This window comes from Neolamprologus brichardi, chromosome 17 (assembly GCF_056152115.1).
Source record: "Neolamprologus brichardi isolate AB-2024 chromosome 17, ASM5615211v1, whole genome shotgun sequence".
Taxonomy (NCBI): Eukaryota; Metazoa; Chordata; class Actinopteri; order Cichliformes; family Cichlidae; genus Neolamprologus; species Neolamprologus brichardi.
The window spans coordinates 28133854-28156603 of record NC_142120.1 but is presented as its reverse complement, the minus strand read 5'-3'; the positions used below and the strand labels follow the sequence as shown (position 1 = coordinate 28156603).

General features: G+C 38.7%; 1 protein-coding gene across 3 annotated transcripts in view; it reads left to right on the top strand.

The window, feature by feature from the left end:
- The window catches only part of LOC102787175 (BMP/retinoic acid-inducible neural-specific protein 3-like), a 55775-nt gene that overhangs the window by 28265 nt on the left and 4760 nt on the right, over positions 1-22750 (top strand). For all 3 annotated transcript variants that reach the window (XM_006797813.2, XM_006797814.2, XM_035910746.2), the window contains exons 3-7: positions 5184-5374; positions 7781-7971; positions 13583-13688; positions 13866-14102; positions 18252-18474. In XM_006797813.2, coding sequence (XP_006797876.1) covers positions 5184-5374; positions 7781-7971; positions 13583-13688; positions 13866-14102; positions 18252-18474 — 948 coding nt within the window. The remainder of the gene's footprint in view (positions 1-5183; positions 5375-7780; positions 7972-13582; positions 13689-13865; positions 14103-18251; positions 18475-22750) is intronic.

Below are 22750 nucleotides of genomic sequence, written 5' to 3'. Positions count from 1 at the left end.
TTGAAGTAGTGCTTTCACACTGCAAAGTGGAACTCAAGAGACATAGTGTCCCATTTGAAGAGGTCATTTATTTGTACGGCATGAAATGAGGTGAAGATTAATAGCTACACTAGATATATCTGAGCAAGAGATTAGTCAAAGCCTTTGTCTGAATACTACAGTGTCAGCAAAAAGGTCAACTGGTACCACATATCCATTTAACATCATTATGTTTACTTCGCACACTGCCCTCAATTTCTGCTTAATTTTGTGTGAATCAGTCTCGCTTTATAGTTCTATAACAGAAAAGGAAAATGATATGAGTTGTTTATAATCTGTGTCACCAGCTTGCTCTAACTTTTGTATGAAGCAGCCTGAGTTCTTGGCGATTTAGTCTTTGTATCATTTAAACATCTGTGTGTTGGAGCTTTCCTCATTACTCCTGGTTTAATGTGATATATACCCTTTCAAAAGGCCACACTCCCTCCATCCATCATCTGCAGCCAAGGTTGTTCAACCCATTCTGATTACAGCAGTCAAGCTTTTACTCAGAAGACAGAAAAGTGCAACATTTGACTGATTGGACAATGCAGCTCACAAACATTTACTAAATGTTTGTTATTTCCTGCCACACAGTGAAGTCTGACAAAAATAATCCATCACTCGGGACAGTCGTATTCATTTCTGCATGGCTCATTTGTGCTTTTGGTGCTCACGCTGCATCAGGATGTAACCCATCATAAAAAAGTTTTAAAATGAATAGAGTGCTCTCCAAAACAGGCAGAAGGGTTTTTTTGAGGAACATTTTTCCTGTTACTTTCTTCTCACATGAGCGTGATTATGTGAGTAAATTGGGAGCAGCGCCAAGCAGAAATTGGCACCACACTCTGGTACCCTCCAAGAGAAATTTCAAAGTAATCACAGTCTATCTGTTATAATTACAGCTGTGATATCTGTCTGTGACTTCATAAATGTCTCTTTAGAAATTCATTGCAATGTAGATTTGCAAGGAAAGAGCGAGAAAAAAAAATATCTTCAGCAGTTCTTGGCTTAATAACTAAGTTTTACATTTTTTTAAACATCAAAAACATTGAACAGCTTTAAAAAGGAAACAGCCTTAATTTAGCAAATTGGCAAACTAGGTTATTTCTCTGTAGGCGGGATGTCTTTTTTCATGTTTATCTGTTCTTTTTTTATCTATGTCATGATAATATTAATACAAGTCCCATCATAAATTAAATATCTGTGTTTTATACTTAATCTAACTGTCAGGAAATCTGTAACAGAAAAAAGTTATTTTTTTAAAAAAAGCCTTCAAATTGAAAATGTCAAAATGCTGCTCTGCTTCCTAAAGCTGAAGTAAACTAAAGTAATATTGATTTTGTGAAGTTATGGAAAAAATATATTAATGTGGGGTGGACAGCAATTGAACAAGAAAAAGCATCCATCCATCCATCCATTTTCTTCTGCTTATCCGGGTCCGGGTCACAGTTGCAGCAGCCTAAGCAGCCTCCTCCAGCTTGTTTCGGTGACCACCAAGGCGTTCCCAGGCCAGCCGAGAGATATATTCTCTCCAGCGTGCCCTGGGTCTGCCCTGGTGCCTCCTCCAGGTGGGACATGCTTAGAACACCTGACCCAGGAGGCGCCCAGGAGGCATCCTTGTCAGATGCCTTGACCATCTCAACTGGCTCCTTTCGATGTGAAGGAGCAGCGGCTCTACTCTGAGCCCTTCCCAGATGGCCGAACTTCTCACCCTATCTCTAAGGGAGAGGCCAGCCACCCTTCGAAGGAAGCCCATTTCTGCCGCTTGTATCCGCGATCTCGTTCTTTTAGTCACTACCCGCAGCTCGTGACCATAGGTGAGGGTAGGGACGTAGATTAAATTCATTCAAAAAGTTATGCATGTTGCTGTTGATGTTAACCCCACAACTCCCACTGCTTTTAAAGAAAACAATGAAGGAGCATCCACTGCAGTTTAATCTCTCTGATTAGACAGTTTCCACAATAAAAGAAGAACAACATAACAGCCAAATCAAATCAACAACAGCTAACAAGACAGCTGTCAGGCATTGTTGGATAGATTTTATAGTAACACCTTTTTCAACATTTAGCTTGTTGAGTTGTCAGTGGATTTTATAAGCAGTTCTCTTCCATGTTTACTTAAATAATAAAAAATCCCAACACAAAATGAAATGTAACTAAGATTCTCATCTAAATTTTACAAAATCTGATTGGTAGGTGGAAATAAATAATAATAATTTTCATAAAGTCCCAGAACATTTAATGTGAGCAACACCAGCATAGATACTGAAGTTGGTTAAAGTAACTGTTGCCACCCTCGCGTTATATCTTTTGGGCCTTTAAACATCGATACAGATTAGGAATCCCTGAGCTCAGCACTCACTTCTTTGCTGTATAGTGACCCTGTGTTTTGATCTTCGGCTACCTTAGTTGCATGGAGTTAGGCCACAGGTTCTCTTATCCTGTTTGTTATGACAGCAGGGTAGCAATGGTCAGAGTACAACTTGAAGCCTTGCCTGAAAGTTTAAGTAGCAGCACTTTCATCAAAGTTAGCAGACTTTTTTCTCCCTGTTGGAGATACTGAAATAAAAAACCTTCCACCTGAGATCAGTGGGTACACAGCATATGTTGCAACTACAGTACCCTATAGGTTCGAGAGCGTGAACCCGCAGACACACTTTGCTATTGATACTTTGAACAAAAGACCGAGTCAATATATGGTGAATGAGTGCGTATAAGCAAAGTTTTTTATTTGCTGTTCACCCATGTGTGCAGTCAGCTTTTCAGTCATTTCCTGTGCCATGCTTTAGTTTACGAGCGGTTAATGTTGTGTATTGTAGGCTTTGGGCCTTTTATGTCAGAGCACAAGCCTGTGAGGAGCCTCAGAAGTTATTTAGTTTTATCTCTTTGGTTTCTTTGGTGATTAACTTCACATTTGTGAGGCTTTTTCAAAGCAGTAAATAGTGTCTTGGGTCAAAACCACACTGATAAAAAAAAACTTTGTGCTATCAGTTAGACTCATATTGGCAGCCGACATTTGTATTTCAGTTTTGGCAGTCGCCATCGTGTTGATGAGGTGGGGGGAGAAATAGCGGATTAACATTTTACATACTGCATTTGTATGTGCTTTAGTGACTTGATTGATATTTTTCTTTATTCTTACTGCTTTTTACACTTCTATACAAGGTGACCGTGAGTACTTTGAAAGGTGCCTAAAATAAAATGCATGATTATTATCACTTTATGTTTTGTTATTACCTGGTTCTTAATCAAAACAAATATATTGGGTAGCAAAAGTAAAATGCATTATAGCAAAACTCCAAGGAGATCTTTTTACACGAAGTTTTCTTCTCACAACACAGTGTTCTCAGCCAGTACTTTTTTGCCACATGCAAGACAAACAAAGCACATAAGAGGCTACATTTGATTCACTGAGGCTCACTCTGTTGAGAACAGTGTGTAAGTGCAACTAACGTAAACAGCACCATGTGTGAAGGACGCTTCATGTGGAAATCTATCATCCTTGAACTTTATAGTAACAGAAGAACTTTGTGTGAAGTCAGAGCACTGCCAAATGGAATCCCAGTACAAAGAGCTGTGCCTCGGGCAAATGTTGCACACAAATACTTGGAAAAATGCATGCAGGGTGCAAGGTTGGTCTTTATTGATTGAACATCTGTATCCTTTAGTTGGTTGCGTCTCACTCCGCTTCAGTTTATCGTGCTGTCTTTGACATACGGTATCTATTTTTCCTCTCGTGATGTCCTTGCTGTGTTTTCACATGGAAGTCGATGAAGTCTCAGCAGCATATAGGCTGTATGGAGGAGAGAGGTGGCAAGATGGTTCTGCTTTATCGTATTATTCATTTTTCTTTCTTGAATTATTATGGTCTGTCAAGTGCAATCCTACACAAATATGTTCATACATATTGTAGTACATAACAAGTATTAATGTACAGTAAATGCATCACATAAGCTACACTTGACGTGAAAATAATTTGAAGGAAATGACAGAGAGGAAGAATCTGAAGACGTAACAAAGGCTCAGAGTCTTTTCTTTAGGCTCATCTCACTTTGTTTTCTTTTTCAATATAGAAAATATCCATTATTGTTTCTTTTACTGCCTTGTACCTTGTGCATTTTGATGTATATCTCTGTAATGATGGGGTTATTAAAGAAAACAGATGGAAGCTGCGTAGTTGGAGCACATTTTTATACCATGTGGCAGTTGTGGTTTCAGCTGATAGCAGATTTTACTCTGGATGTTATTTCTAAATGAATTCTTGTGAATTCATTCATTCTTTTGTTTCGCACTCTTTTTCTGAGCTGTACATTCATGGCTGTGTCAGCGTGGTTGAGAGGTTTTGAACACTGTCATAGCACACAATATAATAACGTAAATGCAATGCACTACTCTTTCTTTCACGATTTCTCTGTCTTTGCTGTTTCTGTCTCTTCATGTAATTTATTCAGCTCAATTTTAGGCAGAAGATCTATCTGTATGATGTCACTGTATCTCTAATAATCAAACGCGGTCAACTCCTTTACCTTAGAAGAAGTGATGCCATAATGACTACTTTAAGCCATGTTTTTCCACTGCTAATTGTTTATTCTATACTGTTGCTGTGACGTTTTCGATCAACTGAAAGCTTTTCAAGGAGTTTTGTTAATAAACATTTATAGCATGAAGTTTCCATATATTACATTGCTAAGTGCAGCAACAGTTCAAATCAAAGCAATTCAATTTGCAATTATGTAAAAAGGCCAGAATACAGAGAAAATACTAAAGAACCTGTAATAAGTGATTTTGACATATTTTATATCTGCATAAATGATTGAAAGTCACGTGAACCTTTCTTTTAAATAAAGATTACTTTTACATGTAGTGTTAATCAACAAAATATAATCTGTCTATACTCTTCTATATGTGCTTTTTTCTTTCTCTTTGCTAAGCTGCTGTCTTCTTCTTTGCTGGTGCATTTCTGCATATCTTGGCACATTATTTTCATCTGTTAATCGGTGTGAACCAGTGAGCATGTCTGCTTCAGATCTACAAGCTGTTTGCTATAAGTCTAAAATTGCGCAAATCTTGTTTTCACTTGTTTTCAGGTAATCTTATTTTCTCTTATCACTTAGAAACCCTAATCTAGTGGATATTAATAATAATCACTTCTCATTTTCCAGGGAGTTTGGAAGATGGAAGGTGAACAACTTGGCGGTGGAAAGGAGAGATTTTCTGGAGTCTCCGTTACCTCTTACTCCTGAGTTCATCAGGAACATCCGACTCTTGGGCCGCAGGCCCACCACCCAGATGATCACTGACAGCCTGATCAGGAAGTATGGGACTCACTTCCTGTTGTCAGCTACCCTGGGAGGTAACAATTATTAACCATCCTCGACCGATTGTTTTACCATTCACTGTTGTTTCCTTGGGCAGTTCAGGACCACCGTGTAGCTTCTGTTTTTAGATTAATTCACACTTTGGAAGAACTGTTGAAACTATGTGTATGTGCACATTTCCATTTTTGCCATGAACTTCAGACAAAATAAGAAAAAAAATTGAAGTTGAAAAGTCAAAATGACACACTGGAGCAAAACAGATTAAACAGATGGAATTACAGTTTTTGGTAAGCGTTCTTCTATGAAATCTGTTGCTGGCAGATCTTATCAGCAGTAACTACCTACTTTAGATATTCAGCTAGGCAGTTTTGCTCAACTCACAGCTCTGATCCTGATTTTCATATTTCTGACATGCTTTCAGAGCTAAATAATGAATGATGCAAAAAGACGTTGGTCCCAGGTCAGCACCTGCAAATGACTAACAGAAATAAAAGAGCAATGTTGCTCTTAAACTCCAGCGTAGAACTACTTAGCCCATATATTACAGCTTAGAATAAACAGGGAAATGTGCTTTAAGGAACTAGTTCTCACTCAGGTGATCTGGGGTTAAATAAAGTATGCAATTTGCGGTAAAAGCTTTTAAAATTTGGTTTTCCAGGTGGTCTGTATGGAAAACAGATGGACGGGACATAATAATGCAATACACTCAGAGTAACCGAAAAACACATCACAGTGGAATTATATGCCACTGGCAGCTCAGAAAATTGGTCTCCAGAGATGTATGAATACATGTAAAAGCCTGTGTATCGTGAACCTGCCACTCCCACTCCCAGTCACAGCCACGGAATTTTTGATTTTCTACCGGCTGATGAATGGATAAGCACTAATAGTTCTCTGACTCGAGAGGCGAAAAAAAAAAAAAGTCATTTAAGATGCTGGAGAGTCCCGGGCAAGTCTTGAAAAGCACATTTGCTTTTTACAAAACAACACATGTCAATTACTTTAGACGCAACTCCTGGCTTTGAAAAGGTCGCTGTTGTGAGTAGATGCATAAAATGCAACCCTCCCAGCTACCAGAGCTGATGCAGCCCTGCACTCTGGCGCTCAGCCAGGACTGAGTGGTATGAAGAGAGGAGAATGAGGAGTTTGCCTTGGATCTTTGCCAGTGATATGCCTCTGTGGTTCTGAATGGATAGCCTCTGTGTTCGGAAACATATGGACTTAATGAAATTAATAAATAGATTGCAATATTAAGAGCTTGCCCTTCAGCAGCTGAGTAAGAAAGGCAGTGGGCAGAAAAATGGCCCTGAGGCATTAGCACTGCATTATGATGAGAAATATGATGTGCAGTGTCTTGGGAACTCTCAGAGCTCCAAGTGTGCTGCATCACAGCTCCTAGACTTATGAAGTCCTGATTGCAATGATCAGTGCCGTCTGATTCGGGGTGACGTGACTTATCCTAATTATGGTCAAGTGTCTTTATGCTTCAGAGGCGCCTGCTGTCACTGTGCTCACAACCACCTGGAGTTTGGCGCATGTATCTCTCAGCAGGTTTTAGTACCCTATCAATTGAAAGACCATTTGCATCAATGCTAGCTAATAAAGCAATCTTGAAAGGACTAGCTTGAGGTACAAGATCAGCTCCTAAAGTTTGAATGAAGTAGTTGACCTCAGTGACACTTAATGCATTTAGCTACATATGTGGAAGAGCTTGCACATGATCTTCATCTGTATTTGCAGGCATGCTAGCTTTAGCTTACATTCACTTGAAGAAAGGCAGCACTGGGTGGATTTTATTCAAACAATCATTTATCCTGGGTGTTTCTGATAATATTTGTCCAGAGTTCTTTACACAGAGGTTATTAGAGGCAACAGAGAGGTTTGGGGACGGTCTCATTTTGAAGCTCTGCTGCAAAATATTGTGACACTAGAAATAAATGCCTTCGGGAAAAGTTGGATCCTAGAATGTATTTATTTATTTCATGTTCTAAGTGTCTTTTAAAGACCACCTATGTAACATTATGCGGGAAAACATCTATAACATTCTAGTTCTATATGCTACAAATGCTGCTGACATTTTCCCCTTTTCAACATTTCAAATAATGTCAACTTTAGGTTGTTTAGTGGTGCTGGTTTAGCTCACCTGGTTGATGTGTGTTCTTTCTGTCTACTGAGCCTGTCCTGTCCTAATGAAGGCTAAAAATCCCCCCAAATACAGTTAATTTAAAAAAATCTATTAACATGCATAATGAGCTTTGGTCAGGTACGACAAAATGCAAGTGAAAAGATCTGAGCTCCACGATAAAGAAAAACAACTTAAAAAAAAAACCCCAAATAAGTCAGGGTCAGAGCTACTGACCCTGACTTATTTCTCTATTCCCTTTTCTAAAACTCCGAGCGGCATTTGAAAATAATTAAATTTGATTATCTTTTAATTGCAGGAGAAGAGGCCTTAACCATATTTGTGGATAAGCGGAAACTGAGTAAGAAAGCAGAGGTGAGCGATTACTCGGGCAACTCTTCCACTGTGACTCTGGAAGCTCTGCACCAGCTGGCTGCCTCTTACTTCATCGACAGGGAGAGCACTCTGCGCAAGCTGCACCACATCCAGATCGCCTCCACTGCAATCAAGGTATCTTTGTGTGCTTGTTATGAGTTATATAGGGGCATATCTAACTGTATACATCTCTCCTTCTCAACTTGGAACATTATTTCACTTCTGCTGCATACTTGGAGCTAAATCAGACTCCTCTTATATATAGTGCCTAAAAATGTATTAGACCCCCCCACCCAATGTAAGATTTGTGCCAAAGCTGCACTAAAAATAACACACTTTGTAATTACCAAAATAATATTTCTCGTGTCTGTAATGGTTCATCCATTAGCATGAGTAAGTTCTTTAATCAAAATAATATTTCTGATGCTAAAATACAATTAGTGTTGTTAAATTTGGGTATAAAAATATGAATTCAGTTCAGTGAATTGAGTAATTTTTGTGTTAATACTACGATAGATAGATAGATAGATAGATAGATAGATTCTGCATTACAAGGTTCATTTTCATGAAAACACAGGCAGAAGTGGGTGGGAATACTGTTGCCATTTAGCACTAGAACCCACTGGAACCACCATGGAGGTCATTTTAACCACCTGCCGCAGCAGTGTCGAAACTGGACATAAAAGGAATTTAAGATTCATTTTATGTGATTGAATTATGTTGCAGTTGCTTTAGACGTTCATGAGAAATGGGAAATGCAGAAATTCAAAACTTCTACTTCAACAAACAAGATAATTAACACATACCAGTCTTTTAATTGTTGTAGCTGATGAGTGTGTAAAACTTTAAAATGAAAATGTTTTTTATAACAGAGTGCTAGCTTTTTACTGAATAGACTGAACATGACACACATATTAAAATTCATCAAGAAAGTAACTAATGCTTTCTAATTGTTTGCCACACACTTTCCCATCCACATCTTCCAGCTCTTCAGCTTTGCTCCTCATGGCAATGATTCCCACACAAATCAACTACACAATATGTTTCCACCCTCTGGGAACTATGCTTGGATCAACTATAGTTTTGCCCTGAAACTTGACATTGATTCAAAACTCACCAACAAGACCATCTCTGAATGGCTCATAAAAACCAAAAAACTAGCCTAATCAAATACCAGAAATAAATCTGAGATGTTTTGACATAAACTTAACCACACTCAACAGCCCTCCAATGCAGCTGAATTAAAACAAACACTTTTTCATAGCTCCATATTATCTATTAATCAAATCAAGCTCTCTTTGGCTCATAGTTTTAAATTGTGTCTAAACAACTACAGTTGCTAGGCAACAAGACAAGACACAATTGTTAACATAGGAAATGATAATACGTGATAAAACATCGAATATGCACGATAGCAAAAAGTACTTTTATTCCTGCAATTCTCAAAAAGATAAAGACCAGTACTGAATGAAAAGCATTAAAAAATGTATTGCCTAGTTGCATATAACTGTTATTATTCTATAAATGATGAATAAAAGTTTTCCTCTTATGAGCTATCAGAGATATATAATTTTTAATTTCAACCTTTTAGCTTTTGAAAACTGGTAAAAATGGTTGTGGGTGCAGTACTATTTCCTTTGTTAACGCTTTCCCTTGTTAAAACACAGCGATAATGGCAATGAAAATAAAGCAGAAGATTATACTTTTTATCCTCTTGCTTGTGATGAGATACGATCTTTAGCTGCAAGCACATCCGAGTCTGGAGGAAGCTCCGTGATGAGCACATATGGTGAGGGAAAGATAAATGAGCCTTGTGAAACACGCCTCACGACAGTTTTCTGCCTCCAGTTGTCACCTTCAGGTAGCATGGGGTTAATAGGGTGACAGAGGGAGGGATGACCCTTCTTTTCTACCTTTTTCATTTCTCGGTACACAGCGGCGGTGGTCCTGTGAAGTGACGCTTTCTTTGCTGTAGCAGAACATGAATCAGATCCCCCCTACTTATATCAAAGCTCTGTCCTCTCGCTACATTGTGTTCGGGGAGGATTGGATATTTCTTTCTGCAGATCAGGCAGGCACATGTGAGGTGGAGAGGCAGAAACTTTTGTCTGTTTCATTTCTTGGGAATCAGGGCTTTTTTCAGGGTTTTTTTTCTCCTTCTGAAGCTACAGACGCGAAGAGAAGACGAAAGAGTGTTGCTTTCATGCTCCAAAGGCAGTCATCTGGTGTAACTGACAGGTGGGAAGTAGTATGAGGAGAGATTCACCTCCAACGCTGGTGGAAAGAGAGTCAAAGGAGCGACAGATTCCTCCACACTTGCGCATCATTTCCACAGGGTGTTGACCCGTACAGTAGCAGAACAGACCTGCATGAATTGAACTTGAGGAATGAATGAGAGGGTTGCAGGTGAGGCAAAGGCCCCCTCCGGCGGTCTCCATGCAAAGAGAAATTTGAAGCTCATTTTGAAGAAAAAGCACTTTGCTGTAGTTTGCCGGGGGGACGACTTTGGAAATCTGGGCTTTATTCAAGAAGTCACAGTGCAGAGGAAAGTCTGATTGGACCAGCTTGTTTGTACAATGAGTAATGACTGCAGTTGTTAGAGAACAGAGGGGAGCAGTTTTGCTACAATTTGAGAATTTCCTAGACTGAATCAATGGTCAGATCCCCACCTGACTCACACCATATTTGCCAGCCTATCTAAACACAGCGATGAACAGTGTGCCGGTCACGAAGTAGAAAACAGCAGGATCGTCTGGTTTTGATATTTCCTTCTTGTGGACAGTCAATTTGTTGGGCTTTGTGGCTCACATTTGAGTGCGCCCCAGTCTTGTGACTCGATCGATTGGTGGCTGAACTATCACAGAGCAGATAGGCAGCTGCTGTGGTCATTTATGATTTCCTTCAAACTAGTTTTTTCTCACAGGATATGTCTGGCATGAAGATACCAAGGAGAAAAATAATAAATCAGTCATAGACATACTGCACACACACAGAGCCACAAATTGACACACTCATAAGGGCAGTTGGAGGCAATTGAGAAGGCTGGTTTTTGTTGTTTTTTTAGCCCACACATTTCTGCTGTCTGCAGCACAGCGGTCACTTCTCTCTCTCTCTCTCTTGTTAAGAAAATTTGCATGTATCTCTATTCCTGTTAGGGAATGGAGCAATTTATGAAGAGTAGCTTCAGAAAACAGAATTTCTGAGATAAAGTTTGTAATTTTTTAGGATTTGTCAAAAACTAAACAGGAAGTGAGAATGGACCTGAAATCCATCAGGTTAACAGAAACAGAGACTATGAAACAGAGACATCATTTCATAACAGCCAGTCACTAATGCTAACTTAGTCAGATATTAGCTCAGGTTCCCTTTGCAGTGATGTCATATGTGTGAGTCAGAGTTTTCACACTTTTATTATAAATATTGCCAATAATTATGTGGTAACTGTCATTTTACATCTTAATCAAAAATAATAATCAAAAATAATCAAAAATAATAATTTGCTTACAATTTGCTTAAATTCAAAAAGTTGAAATTAAATTCACCTTAACAAATTAAATGTGAACGTGTCGTGACAATACTGCATACAAACAGATCTGCTTTTTTTTTTTAAATAAAACTGACATTTGAAAAATCATGAATAACACCAATAATTATATTTCATGAAAAAGTGTGCTTGCGTTTACTAATGGATTAACAATGACAGAAACATACGAAATTATTGTGATTATTACTAATGCCGTTCATTTAGGACAGCTTTGGCACAAACCTTGATCTAAGAAATGTGTTAAGCACTGTGTGTCAGGCGGTCCGTCACCGGTCCACGCTGAGAACACTGAAAATTGGCCAATTCAGTTTCCCGGCTGGTCGATCTCCCCCATAAATAGCCCTTAAGTGAGCTAAAAACTGGGAAGTCACAGAGATCGGTTCGATGAAATGACAACACTACAGATTAGATCATGCACGGTTAGTGTTTGTGGCCCATGTCACGGAAAATACATAAAACGAATATCAGGATTTGAAAAGGATACTGCAAAAGCAGCTTTTTTAATACATCCTGCACAGCTATGTGGCAGAATGTAAGTAGCTACTAGAGGAATCTGAATGCACATGTATTGTTTCCTTTATACTGTTCTGTTTTTCTGGCACACGCCCAAACTCCCACACTCCCTCACTCCTCCACAGGCACCTTGCATAAAAGATAAAAAACAAAAATGGAAGGCCTGTTCCTTTTTTACGTTAGGTGTCTGCAGCATGCTCACACAACACACACACACACACGCTTATCATTACCTCTCGCGTCTCATGTATCTATTGTAATTGACTTTAGTGGAAGCATTCGTGTACCTGTGGGGTCTCAATTTTCCTCACCTTTAAAAGCGTGTGCCAGCCTGGTCAGCCAGACCACTGCACTAAGGTTATAATTTTGGTTCCTCGCTCCCTCAAAGAAGTTTTTGTCAATCACTCCTAAGCTCACACTTCTTGCAGGATGTTTTAAGGCCAAATGAACAGTTTTCTGTGAGGGTTTTGCAGAATGTTTGCGAATACTGCCACTGGACTACAATTGGAGATGGTGAAGAAAATGGCCAGACAAAGACACACATTTTCCACTTTCATCTTCCACAAGTGCTTCCATCCCTCATGTAGTCTTGCGCTGAGGTACAGGTGGCCAATAATGTCCTATTAAGTATTTTTAATATACCAGAATGTATCTACAGTGAATAGCAGCTGCTAAGCAAAGCGGAAATTGAATGCTCTGCTCATCACTCAGTGTTTTGCCATATGGCATATCATATGGCATATCAAATAATTCCTTATATGGATTCAATATTCATGGGGTCTGAAAGCCAGCATTGTATCTCATTTCCTCACAGTCATATCGGCATTAAAATCCCTCATAAGGGAAACAAGGGATTTATAATGTGATATAAATATTATAGTCAGAGAATTGCACTCAAATTATCTTCCATTTTCCTTTTCCCATTCACAGAGGATATTTATTCTTCCTTCCGAATCTTTCTTCTGGATTAGGCTTTTGATTAAAGAGCCCCGTACTGAGTTTTCACTTCTCTCCAGCCCCGGCCTGATATTAGTTCCCAAGCCCTTCAGCCCTCTGTGATGGCGCTACCGATCGTCTGACCCTTATTGTCTTGCCTCATCCATCTGTCACTTTACACCAACTGTCCTCTGACAAGCCTGACCAGGACAAATCACTGAACAAAATATGGTGTCCCGCAACCACAAAGAGAGAAAAATGAGAAAGTGTTAGGTGCTCCTCACTATGTCATGGAAAGAAAAAAAAGGAGAGAGCTGAAATAGGATCTTGTCTTGCAAATGAAGTGAAAACAGAGTCTTTGTTGGAGAGGCTTTGTGACAAAGGTCAATCGAAACATCTTCAATCAGTGGCTGGGGTTGGGGAAAAAAAGGAAAAGTAGACTTCTTGCTTAGAAATAAGTGCAACAAAGCACTCTTACAGCAATTTAGAGGATTCAAAATGAGCTTAACCTCGTTTCCATTCCTTTCACATTCACTAGTGCAATCGATTATGGAGGAACTACTTTATTTAATCAGAGGCGAGACAGCCATTTATGTTGCATAAGGTACATTTTCTGTGACATCATTTGTGCCTGAAATGTAGAAGTACCCTTAGCATATCTTTCTATAAAGAAATCTAACATAATCATGCACTTGTCCTAAAATGGATGCAGTTGGGAATTTATAAATGAGCTTTTTATTTGTTGTTGCCCAGGTGACAGAGACCCGCACAGGTCCTCTTGGATGCAGTAACTATGACAACCTTGATTCTGTGAGCTCGGTGCTGGTTCAGAGCCCTGAAAATAAAGTCCAGCTGCAAGGTTTGTTGAATTTTTACCACTTTTATTGTGACTGTTGTGACATTATATAATTTTATCTGAAAAGACGGAAATATGGGGATTTCTAGATTGCATTAAGTGCGTTACACACTCTGTCAGCAGACTGACTCTCCAAGGTCTCAGTTTGATGACAAAATTAAACCCAGCTTTGTTTTACAGGCTTGCAAGTGATCCTTCCAGACTACTTGAGAGAGAGTTTTGTACAGGCGGCTCTCAGCTACATAGCCTGCAATGGAGAGGGTGAGTTTGTCTGCAAGGACAGTGACTGCTGGTGCAGCTGTGACCCCAAGTTCCCAGAGTGCAACTGCCCCTACATGGACATCCAAGCCATGGAGGAGAGCCTGGAAAGAATCACAGAGACATGGGGCCTGCTGTATAAGGAATTTGAAGAATCAGGTGAGGAGGGCCTCTTGATAAAAATGCATTATTGGAGCCTTTCACGTCGCATTCCTCATTTAAATTCAGGAAAATCTGACAGTTTGAATATAAATCATTTATACGAGTGAAAGTAGGGATGATTTCAGCTGTTTTATCTGCACCATTAAATCTGAGTGAGGATCCTCTATGTATGTCCCTCCTTATTCTATGATTTATAGGTAAACTATTATAGTTGACTGAGCACTGGGGATCCTGGCATACTGTCTGGATATAGCAAATTAACAACGCAACATGACCAGATTAGAAAAAGAAAAAAAAATCAACAGCTTTCGGCTCAGGTAGTTTACAATATGTCTGGAGCAGATTAAGCAGCTATAAAACCCATTTATTCTCCGTCCAGCTTTTCATATCACCAGTGAAACAGAGTTTGAATGGAACCTCTAAGCATAATGTTTGGTTATTATTGCTGTGCTCGGTCACCAAGCCTTAGTGATTATTACTCAGATGAAATCAAAATTGATGGGTTTTTTTCCAGTCTTGAGATTTGCCTGAAATATTCCTAAGTGCAATTACTTTCAAACTTTATGTTCTAGTAGCTGGCTGTGAAGCTAGGGCAGGAGCGTGCCCAGAATATAGACACCCACAGGTGTCATAAATGTGTCCTTTAGCAGGGGATAGCGCCGATTTTTAGCTCGCTGCTTTATCAACAGAAGCAGAAGTCATAAAGGCTGGCTGTGGCACAGGTGGAAGAGCGGGTTGTCCAATAATTGTCGGTTTGGCAGATTGATCCCCAGCCTCTTCATTTGCTGAAGTGTCCTTCAAAAAGACTGAATGCCAAGAGGAGCACGCTGCATGGCAGCTGAGTATATGAAGGGTAACTGACAGGCATTGTAACGAGCTTTAGAACATGCCTAAATAACTATTAAAGTGCAGACCATTTACCATCTAAATCCAACCAAGAATAAAGACTCCTAATTCTTGGTTGGTGATAAAAGGATACATTATATATTTGTTGTCTATAACTGCTGGCCTCAGAGGATCTTAATTCACATAGTATATATGCAATTTAGCTGATAAGGAGACATTTCTTAACACCAATAAGGCTGTTTACATGATAAGTTTTTAATTTCAATGCTTTCAGCATCAAATAAAAACTGTTTTTGTCGCAATGCTTTATCAGATTTTGCTTTCTCAAATTTGAGCCGTGATCCACAGACAGAGAAATGTATCTTTCTGCTCCAAAGTGCAACCAATTTTTTTATTTTTTTGGCTTTACTGAAAATGATGAAAGGGTGAGAAGTGACTCTGCAAAGCACCAGCTGCCAGATGCCGTCCCTATTCAGGTACTCCAAAGTCTAGATTTGTAGTCAAAACAGACAAGGTCGCCAAAATGTGTCGACATTAAAAGGCTCCTTGTTTGTTTGCCTCAAACTGCGGAACCGATAGATAAATATCCTACATGAACTAACCGCTGCAGGAAGTAAATTATGGCAGGAAGCCATAAAGGTTTTCCTTGTTAGCATCCTACACATGATGGACAGAAAAATCACAGTAAGGTCATGCAGAATTTTTTTTTCATCCAAGCTGTTAATCTGTGTGAAAGTAAAATCCCACAGCTGATACCATACAGTTTTTAGACTTCTCCCACTTAATGGCAACATATCCTCATATTACAGTTTAGGTAAGGCTAACATACAGCCCTGTTTAATACATAGAACCTATATCCATTTAATATAGGTCATGATTCTCTAGTAGAAGTCAGTGAATATACTTAGAAGTACTTCCAAAAGTAGCTGTTAGCAAACACAGTTTGCAGCATCTACAAATGCAAGTTTAAAAAAACAAAACACACAAAACTAGCATAGAAGATAAATGTACACATATTCCAGAAATTCTGCTAGAAAGATCTCACTCAAAGAGTCTGAAGAAAATTACTGCAGTCTGATCAATACAAGTATGAAATTACTTTTGGAAATCATGGATGTAATCGTGGATGTGTATTCATTACACAAAAGAGGACAGAGGAAACTAACTTTAAGCATATGCTTTAAATTTCAGTATCCATGATGGCATAGGGATGCATTATAAATGGTAACTGGACTGGTACTTATTCAGGATTTTTCTCTTTTAAACATGTTTTGGCCAACAAATTATATATCTCTAAAATAAACAAAACAAAACAAAAAAACAATAAAATGTCACAGGTAAAGACAATATGCACCATCTCATTTTTTTCCCACTTTTCATAGTTGTAATAGATGCCCGACAGACTGGACCACGTTTCCATGCTATTCAGCATACTTTTATTCACCGGTTGCTGTTGTCACACACACACAGAGCTGCAGGTTTTCAGCTCGCAGCTGAACTCTTCAACAACAACAACAACAACAACAACAACAACAACAGTACAGGATCTAGTTCAGCCTCTAAGCCGACGAGGCATGATTGCGGATGCCACTCAGGTGCGTCTGCCTCCCCTGCAGCGGCACCGCAGACCACGCCCCGCCACAACAGTCTTGACACAATTTTTTGAAAACAAGAGTGTAAATGAAAAGTTACTTTCAAATACATAATGATTTGATCTACTACTGACCATCTTAGTACAATAAAATATAAATCAGATATTTAGCAGTGTAGCAATGAACTTTGTAAAATGTGTTTTAATGTGACTGGTTTTGTCTTTCGCTTTATCTCTTGATTTGTTTTTGTACAGCACTTTGGGAAAACGTAAAAATAAAATGCACTAAAAATTGAATTCAATTCATTGTTAGTTATCTAGCCCTAATTCACAACAACAGTCATTTCAAGCCACTTTATATATTGTAAAAAAAAAAAAAAAAACACCATACAATATTAGTGAGAAAACCCCAACAATCAGACAAACCCCTGTGAACAAGCACTTGAGCAGCACAGTGGGAAGGAAAAACTCCCTTTTAACAGGAAGAAACCTCCTGCAGCACCAGGCTCAGGAAGGGGCGGCCATCTGCTGCATTCGGGTGGGGGGTGAGGACACAGAACAAGTGAGGGAGACAGGAGAAAATACAAACGATGGTAGAGCGAAGACACAGTTTAATGACATGCATTAATTGTCAAGGAACCAAACCAGATCTGAACTCTTGAGACCATGACAGTAATGGTGTATAATCACATGGGGATGGAAGAGACGGGAGTGTAGCCTCCCATTCTACTTTTAGAACCTCTAGTAAGCACAAGCAAGCCTGCAGTCTGAGAGCAAAATGCTCTGTTGGGATGATAATAATGGCAGACGGTCTTAAAGATATGATGCGGTCTGATGTTTTCTGAAATAAAATTAAATATTAATTTGCATGTATAAGGTTTAATTTTATTATATTTTCCACATTCTCCTTTTGTTTCAGTGTATTGCTTAAAAATGTATTTGTTTTGATTTTGGGAGAAAAGTCTTGTGAAGTCTCACGAATGCGATACTCTTGGCGTTACAGGGTCACCAAAGGTAATATTGCAGGATTGTTTCAAAGATCTTTTTAGTACATTTTGACTAAAATAACTTAAATATATGGATGGTTTTACTTTTCCCAACAGTGGTGCCTCCTAAATAAATAATTGCACTACATGGAGTACAGTTAACACCTTTATTGTGGACTGCTGTGAACACTGGTTAGGTCTTTGATTTTCTGATTTGGCCCATTTCTTTTGTCCGTACACTTGACTAAAATCCTTTGACATCTTCGATATATACTGAAATAACTTGGTCATGTTTCATGTTGAAGTGGTAGCTTTTGTTGTTCTTTTCATTTTGCTGTCTTTGCCCTCAATAGTTGAGCTGCATGGCTTAAAAAAAAAAAAAGGGAGGGGCCTGTCAACCACAATAGTGTGGGTCTGTTATCATAACCAAAATATTGTGGTCATGTGCTGTCCAACAGTGAAGGATTGGTTGTGGATGAAATGAGGATTGAGGGATTTAAATTTTGTGTAGATAAGCCAGCTTCATAGCGGGCTGACTGCATAATTCAGTCTTGACAGTTTTGCTCATTGACCTGAACAAAACTGGTTATTATTTCAGTTATATTTTCATATCCCAGTCCTATTGCCAAGATAAATTCTTAATATTACTACTTACTTAGTAAGACTGCAATAGTGGTGATGAGTTATGCCTTTTACCTCTTTCTCCTATGTCTGTTGTTGCAGATGAATTCAAGGCCTTCTATGCAAGGCTGCCCCAAAACTATTTCCTGAACATGTCAACCATACAGCACTTGTGGTCCCTGGATAGCCTGTTCCAGTGGCGATATGAGCAGCTGGAGAACAACATGCGGGTCCTCTCCAGACGTGCTGAGAGAGTCATCTTCAAACTCTTCAGTCTCAGTAAAAGATGTCACAGACAGCCCCAAGTGCGCATACCAAGAGAACGGTGAGCACAACCACAGTAACACGCATTCTCATGCTCACCATTATTATGTTCACATTAAATCTCAATAATTCTGCACAGCTTCAAAATGTTCTCATACCACAACTCTATATACTGTGGCCTTTTACATTAAAGTGGTGTCTTTTGGTGCAGTGTTCTTGTTTGAGGTTTTCCTCATAGAGGTTGCACATCACAAGTTTACTCTATAAACTAATCCAGACACATTGATTAAAGTAAACAAGTTGCCATTGTAGTTCTGGCATTTAGCCTGCGTACCCTTGCAATTACTTTTTGAATAGGGGGAGATTATGGGATAGATTTTTCTGTGGAATCACTCTTGCACCTGCATTTGCTAAGAATTTTTGTACATCTTGTTGCAGTCATTGAAATGCTGTTAAAACAGATCAGGCATTTTTAAATAGCTTTAATTTTTTTATCCAAGGTTTTTACAGCTGGATTTCAAAAGAAAGGAGTTCACATAGTATGCATTACTGAATCCCCCTGCAATGTTTTTGAAACCAGAGTTTCTTGACTTGTTTCATGTCTGAATGTTGAAAATCTTCATAAAAAAATGAATAAAAATCCCTAATTTGTCTAAATACAAAGACAGAATTATGAGGTATAAAGCCTTTTGTTAATTAAAACTTAATTAATGAATTGATTAATTAGCAAGTTAAGCTAATTAAGTGACAAATTTGGTTTTAGGCAAATTAAGTAACACATTCTAAGACTTCTTAACACATTTATTATACATAAATGCTTGTGCGGCAATATTTAAAAAAATATAATCACTACATTTGTTCCACAATGTTTTCTGATGGGTGACTTCTGTGGTTCAGTTTAACCTACTTGAATTATTGACTGATGTGCAAAAGGCACCTGCATTTTTGAAACAATTACAGACACACACACATAGGTGGATAGCTATGACAACCTAGCATCCACCATCTATGTAGAGATGGGAAAGTAAAGGTATATTCCTGTATCCACTATTTGCTTTCAGAGTTGTTTGAGAGTTGTCTTATTTTTGGAGGGAAGCACTTTTTTTTTTTTAATCACACAATAATTTAATTGTCCAGATGTAGTCACCTAGCTCAGAAGAATTCTATAATGTGTGTTGATTTGACTGTCGCTAGCTAATATTTGCAGTGGAGATGCTGTTTTTTGTCTCCTTAATATGAATTACTTTATAGTTGAAGACTTGGAAGGACAAGCACAGGACACACACAATATATATGTACTTTTGTAGCACAAATACCAAAGTCCATTTATTCCCTTTAGTCTAGTTTTTTGAAGCTATGAAGATTTCCCACTTACACAACCACATATTCAGTCATTTAATCGCATGTTATTCCAAGCAGTTTGTAAAAATCTAAAAGTTTGTTAAAAAATTAATCCTTTAATTAAAAAAAAAAAAAAATAACATATTGGCAAACCCTAACATCATGCACCTTAACCATTTGCTGCTGAGAGAGGAAGGTTTTTATTTCTATGGCTTGAGTGTGACAGTCACAGGGGACGAGGAACCAAGCGCAGGACACACAGAGGTAGGATAAGATCCAAAATCTAGTCTTCAGTTCAGACATGAACTGAAAGACGGAAGGACACAGAAAAGTAACAGCAAACACAATTTAATACAAAAGGAAAAGTACACAGGAAAATATAGATCCACCCAGCGAACACCAGAAGGGTAGAGTACAAGCCAAGTAACAAGCCACTCAACACTTCTCAAAAAATACAGAGGTGTGTGATTGGCTAATTGGAAACAGGTGTGAGAGATATCACAGGGGAGACCAATTAGGGCAGGGCATATAGTCACAGAGGAGGGAAAACTAACACAGGCTGGAAGTTAAACTGATAATGGTGTAAATAAACCAAAAATTACAGGAAACAGGAAGTTACTCAACAGAAACCCAAAATGAGAATAAAAAGGTCATTTGTCAGTAAATCTGCCCTTGTAAGTGTTTGAGCTTTTGCTTGGAGGAGTCAAATCACACACTAGTCTTTTAAGATTGAAAGAAATCCACATTCGTAATGGGTACCTTTTACCTGCCAGAAGAGGCGATTGGAGAAGGTGACGAATCTAGCAATCACTGTCAGTCACACTACGCTCGCCTCGATTCAACCGCCACGGTAATGCTGCAGAAATGGCAACATAAATCAACACATAAATCAACTTTCAGATTAATCTATTAGAGTTTGCTCTGTTTAATGTCCAGCCCATGTCTCTGTTGTTCTTTCTTTTCTGTTTCTCAGTGCACCCTCTTCTTAATCAATGTTATTCTCTTCACCACATTGCCAAAACACACATTAATCACTGATCTATGCAGCTGATATTCCCACAAGTTTGCCAGGAAGCGTCATTGCACTCGTCCAGGCACTGTTTATTTACGTTGTTATTGGCACATCAACTGTGAAGCCTTCCCTTTCTTTTCTGTCTTCATAGAAATCTCCATACTAAAAAGAGACTTGGAAAGGGGTGTGCGTCAGCTGGCTTTGGAGAGAAAGGGAAGCTCTTGAAAACCATCCTTAGTCTCTCTTTAACATCCTGTTCGTAGGACTTGCGATAGAAGGGAGATATGTGATTGATTTTGCTTCCTGCGGGCTAGTTTTCCACTGCGCTGACAATTATGAGCAAATAAGCCAGTGGAAGCAGCAGTCGGCTTGGCTTTTGTTCAGCAGCTAATGATGAGACAGCACAGTACTCTTTGTGCTCAAACTTTGGCCATTATGCATAATGATCCACATTGCCATTCAAGTGATGCTTTTAGTACTTATGCTTTAATCAGGTTAGAAAATACCTTTCTTATGCATAGATCTCTCCCACGTAAAGGTGCTGATTTTTCCTTTTCTATGTACACTTTTGAATGTTTCTCTGGATGAGTCCTCTCCTCTTTGACTTCTTATAGAGTGTAATTAAGATTTGACTTGAAAAGTGTTGAATAGCTTTTTAATGACCCTTTCAAGGCATTTGGTAGATTTGACAATTTTGTCTTTAAAATCATAGTGTTTAATGGACATTCATTTGTACAGATACAAAAAATGGCCCAAGTGCAATTATTGCACTTCATGACTCTGGTGACTTCTTTATGTTCTTCATATTGATTGCTCTTGATGGCTTGGTCTGTTAATGGCTGACTAATAATATACAGTACCTCTGGCAGAAGATAAACATGATGAAATGTTCTGAAAATAAGTAGCACAGTGCTCCTCTGAGGAGCCTGTACTGCAAATCCAACAATAGAACATTAGCAGTAGAAATAGTATTTCAAGCGCAGTGTTATTATTGTAAAATACCACAGTGATAATAATGATTTGATTCAGTCTTGGGGTACCTGCAGAACCCAGAGTTTTGTTTTGTTTTTTTATAAATACGTTTTATGCTACTATTACAACTCACCATTATTTTGTTCTTATGTTTGTTCCCTAAAGACTCAATATCTAATTTCCTCCTGCTTTTGTTTTCAGTGCGTTTTAAAAAAATGTCACTGTACACATCCCAATGTACAGGGATGATCGGTGACATCAGCTAAATCCGCCAAATCCCATGTGTACATCTTGTACAAATACATAAACGGTTTACTGATTTCTTGCTTGCACAAAGTTCTGACCTCAGCTCCATCCAACACCTTTGAGATAAATTGGAACCGAGCCGGTCCTTATCGTCTAAAATCATTATTGAATCTCACTAATGCTCTTATGACTGAAAGGTAGCAAATCCCTGCACCCATGTTCCAAAATCTTCCTTCCTTCCCAGAAGACTAGAAATCTGATTAATGGCAATGGAATCAGAATAATAAGTTCAATTATCACATGTGTATATAATATGCAAGTCACCATATGTTGTACAGTATTTTACTTGAAGCTTGACTATAATATTTTATGTACTTTATCTATAGAATTAAATGACTCACACAGCTCTGTATTTGCTTGATTGTATTATCAAAGCTCAGTGTTGCTGGCTCCTCGCAGCGCAAAACTCTGTGATTTACAGCAGCGGTTTGGAGAAAGAGTTGTGGGGAGCACGAAGCCTGTACATAATCACACCGGGGAACTAACAGTACAACCGCAGTCTTCTATTGGTGACTGCTTTGCTGTGCTGAAGCTGTCAGAGGTGAAATGCCTTACCCACAGGTAGCGGTTGATGGAAAGGAAGAGTCCTTTCGGTTCATTTCCCATGACCGCATTTTCCATTAGAGGGTTTTGATATTCAAATCAGTGATTTTCCGAGCTCCGGCTTGCTTGCCACTGTCAAGCACACAATAATAGCAGAGTACAG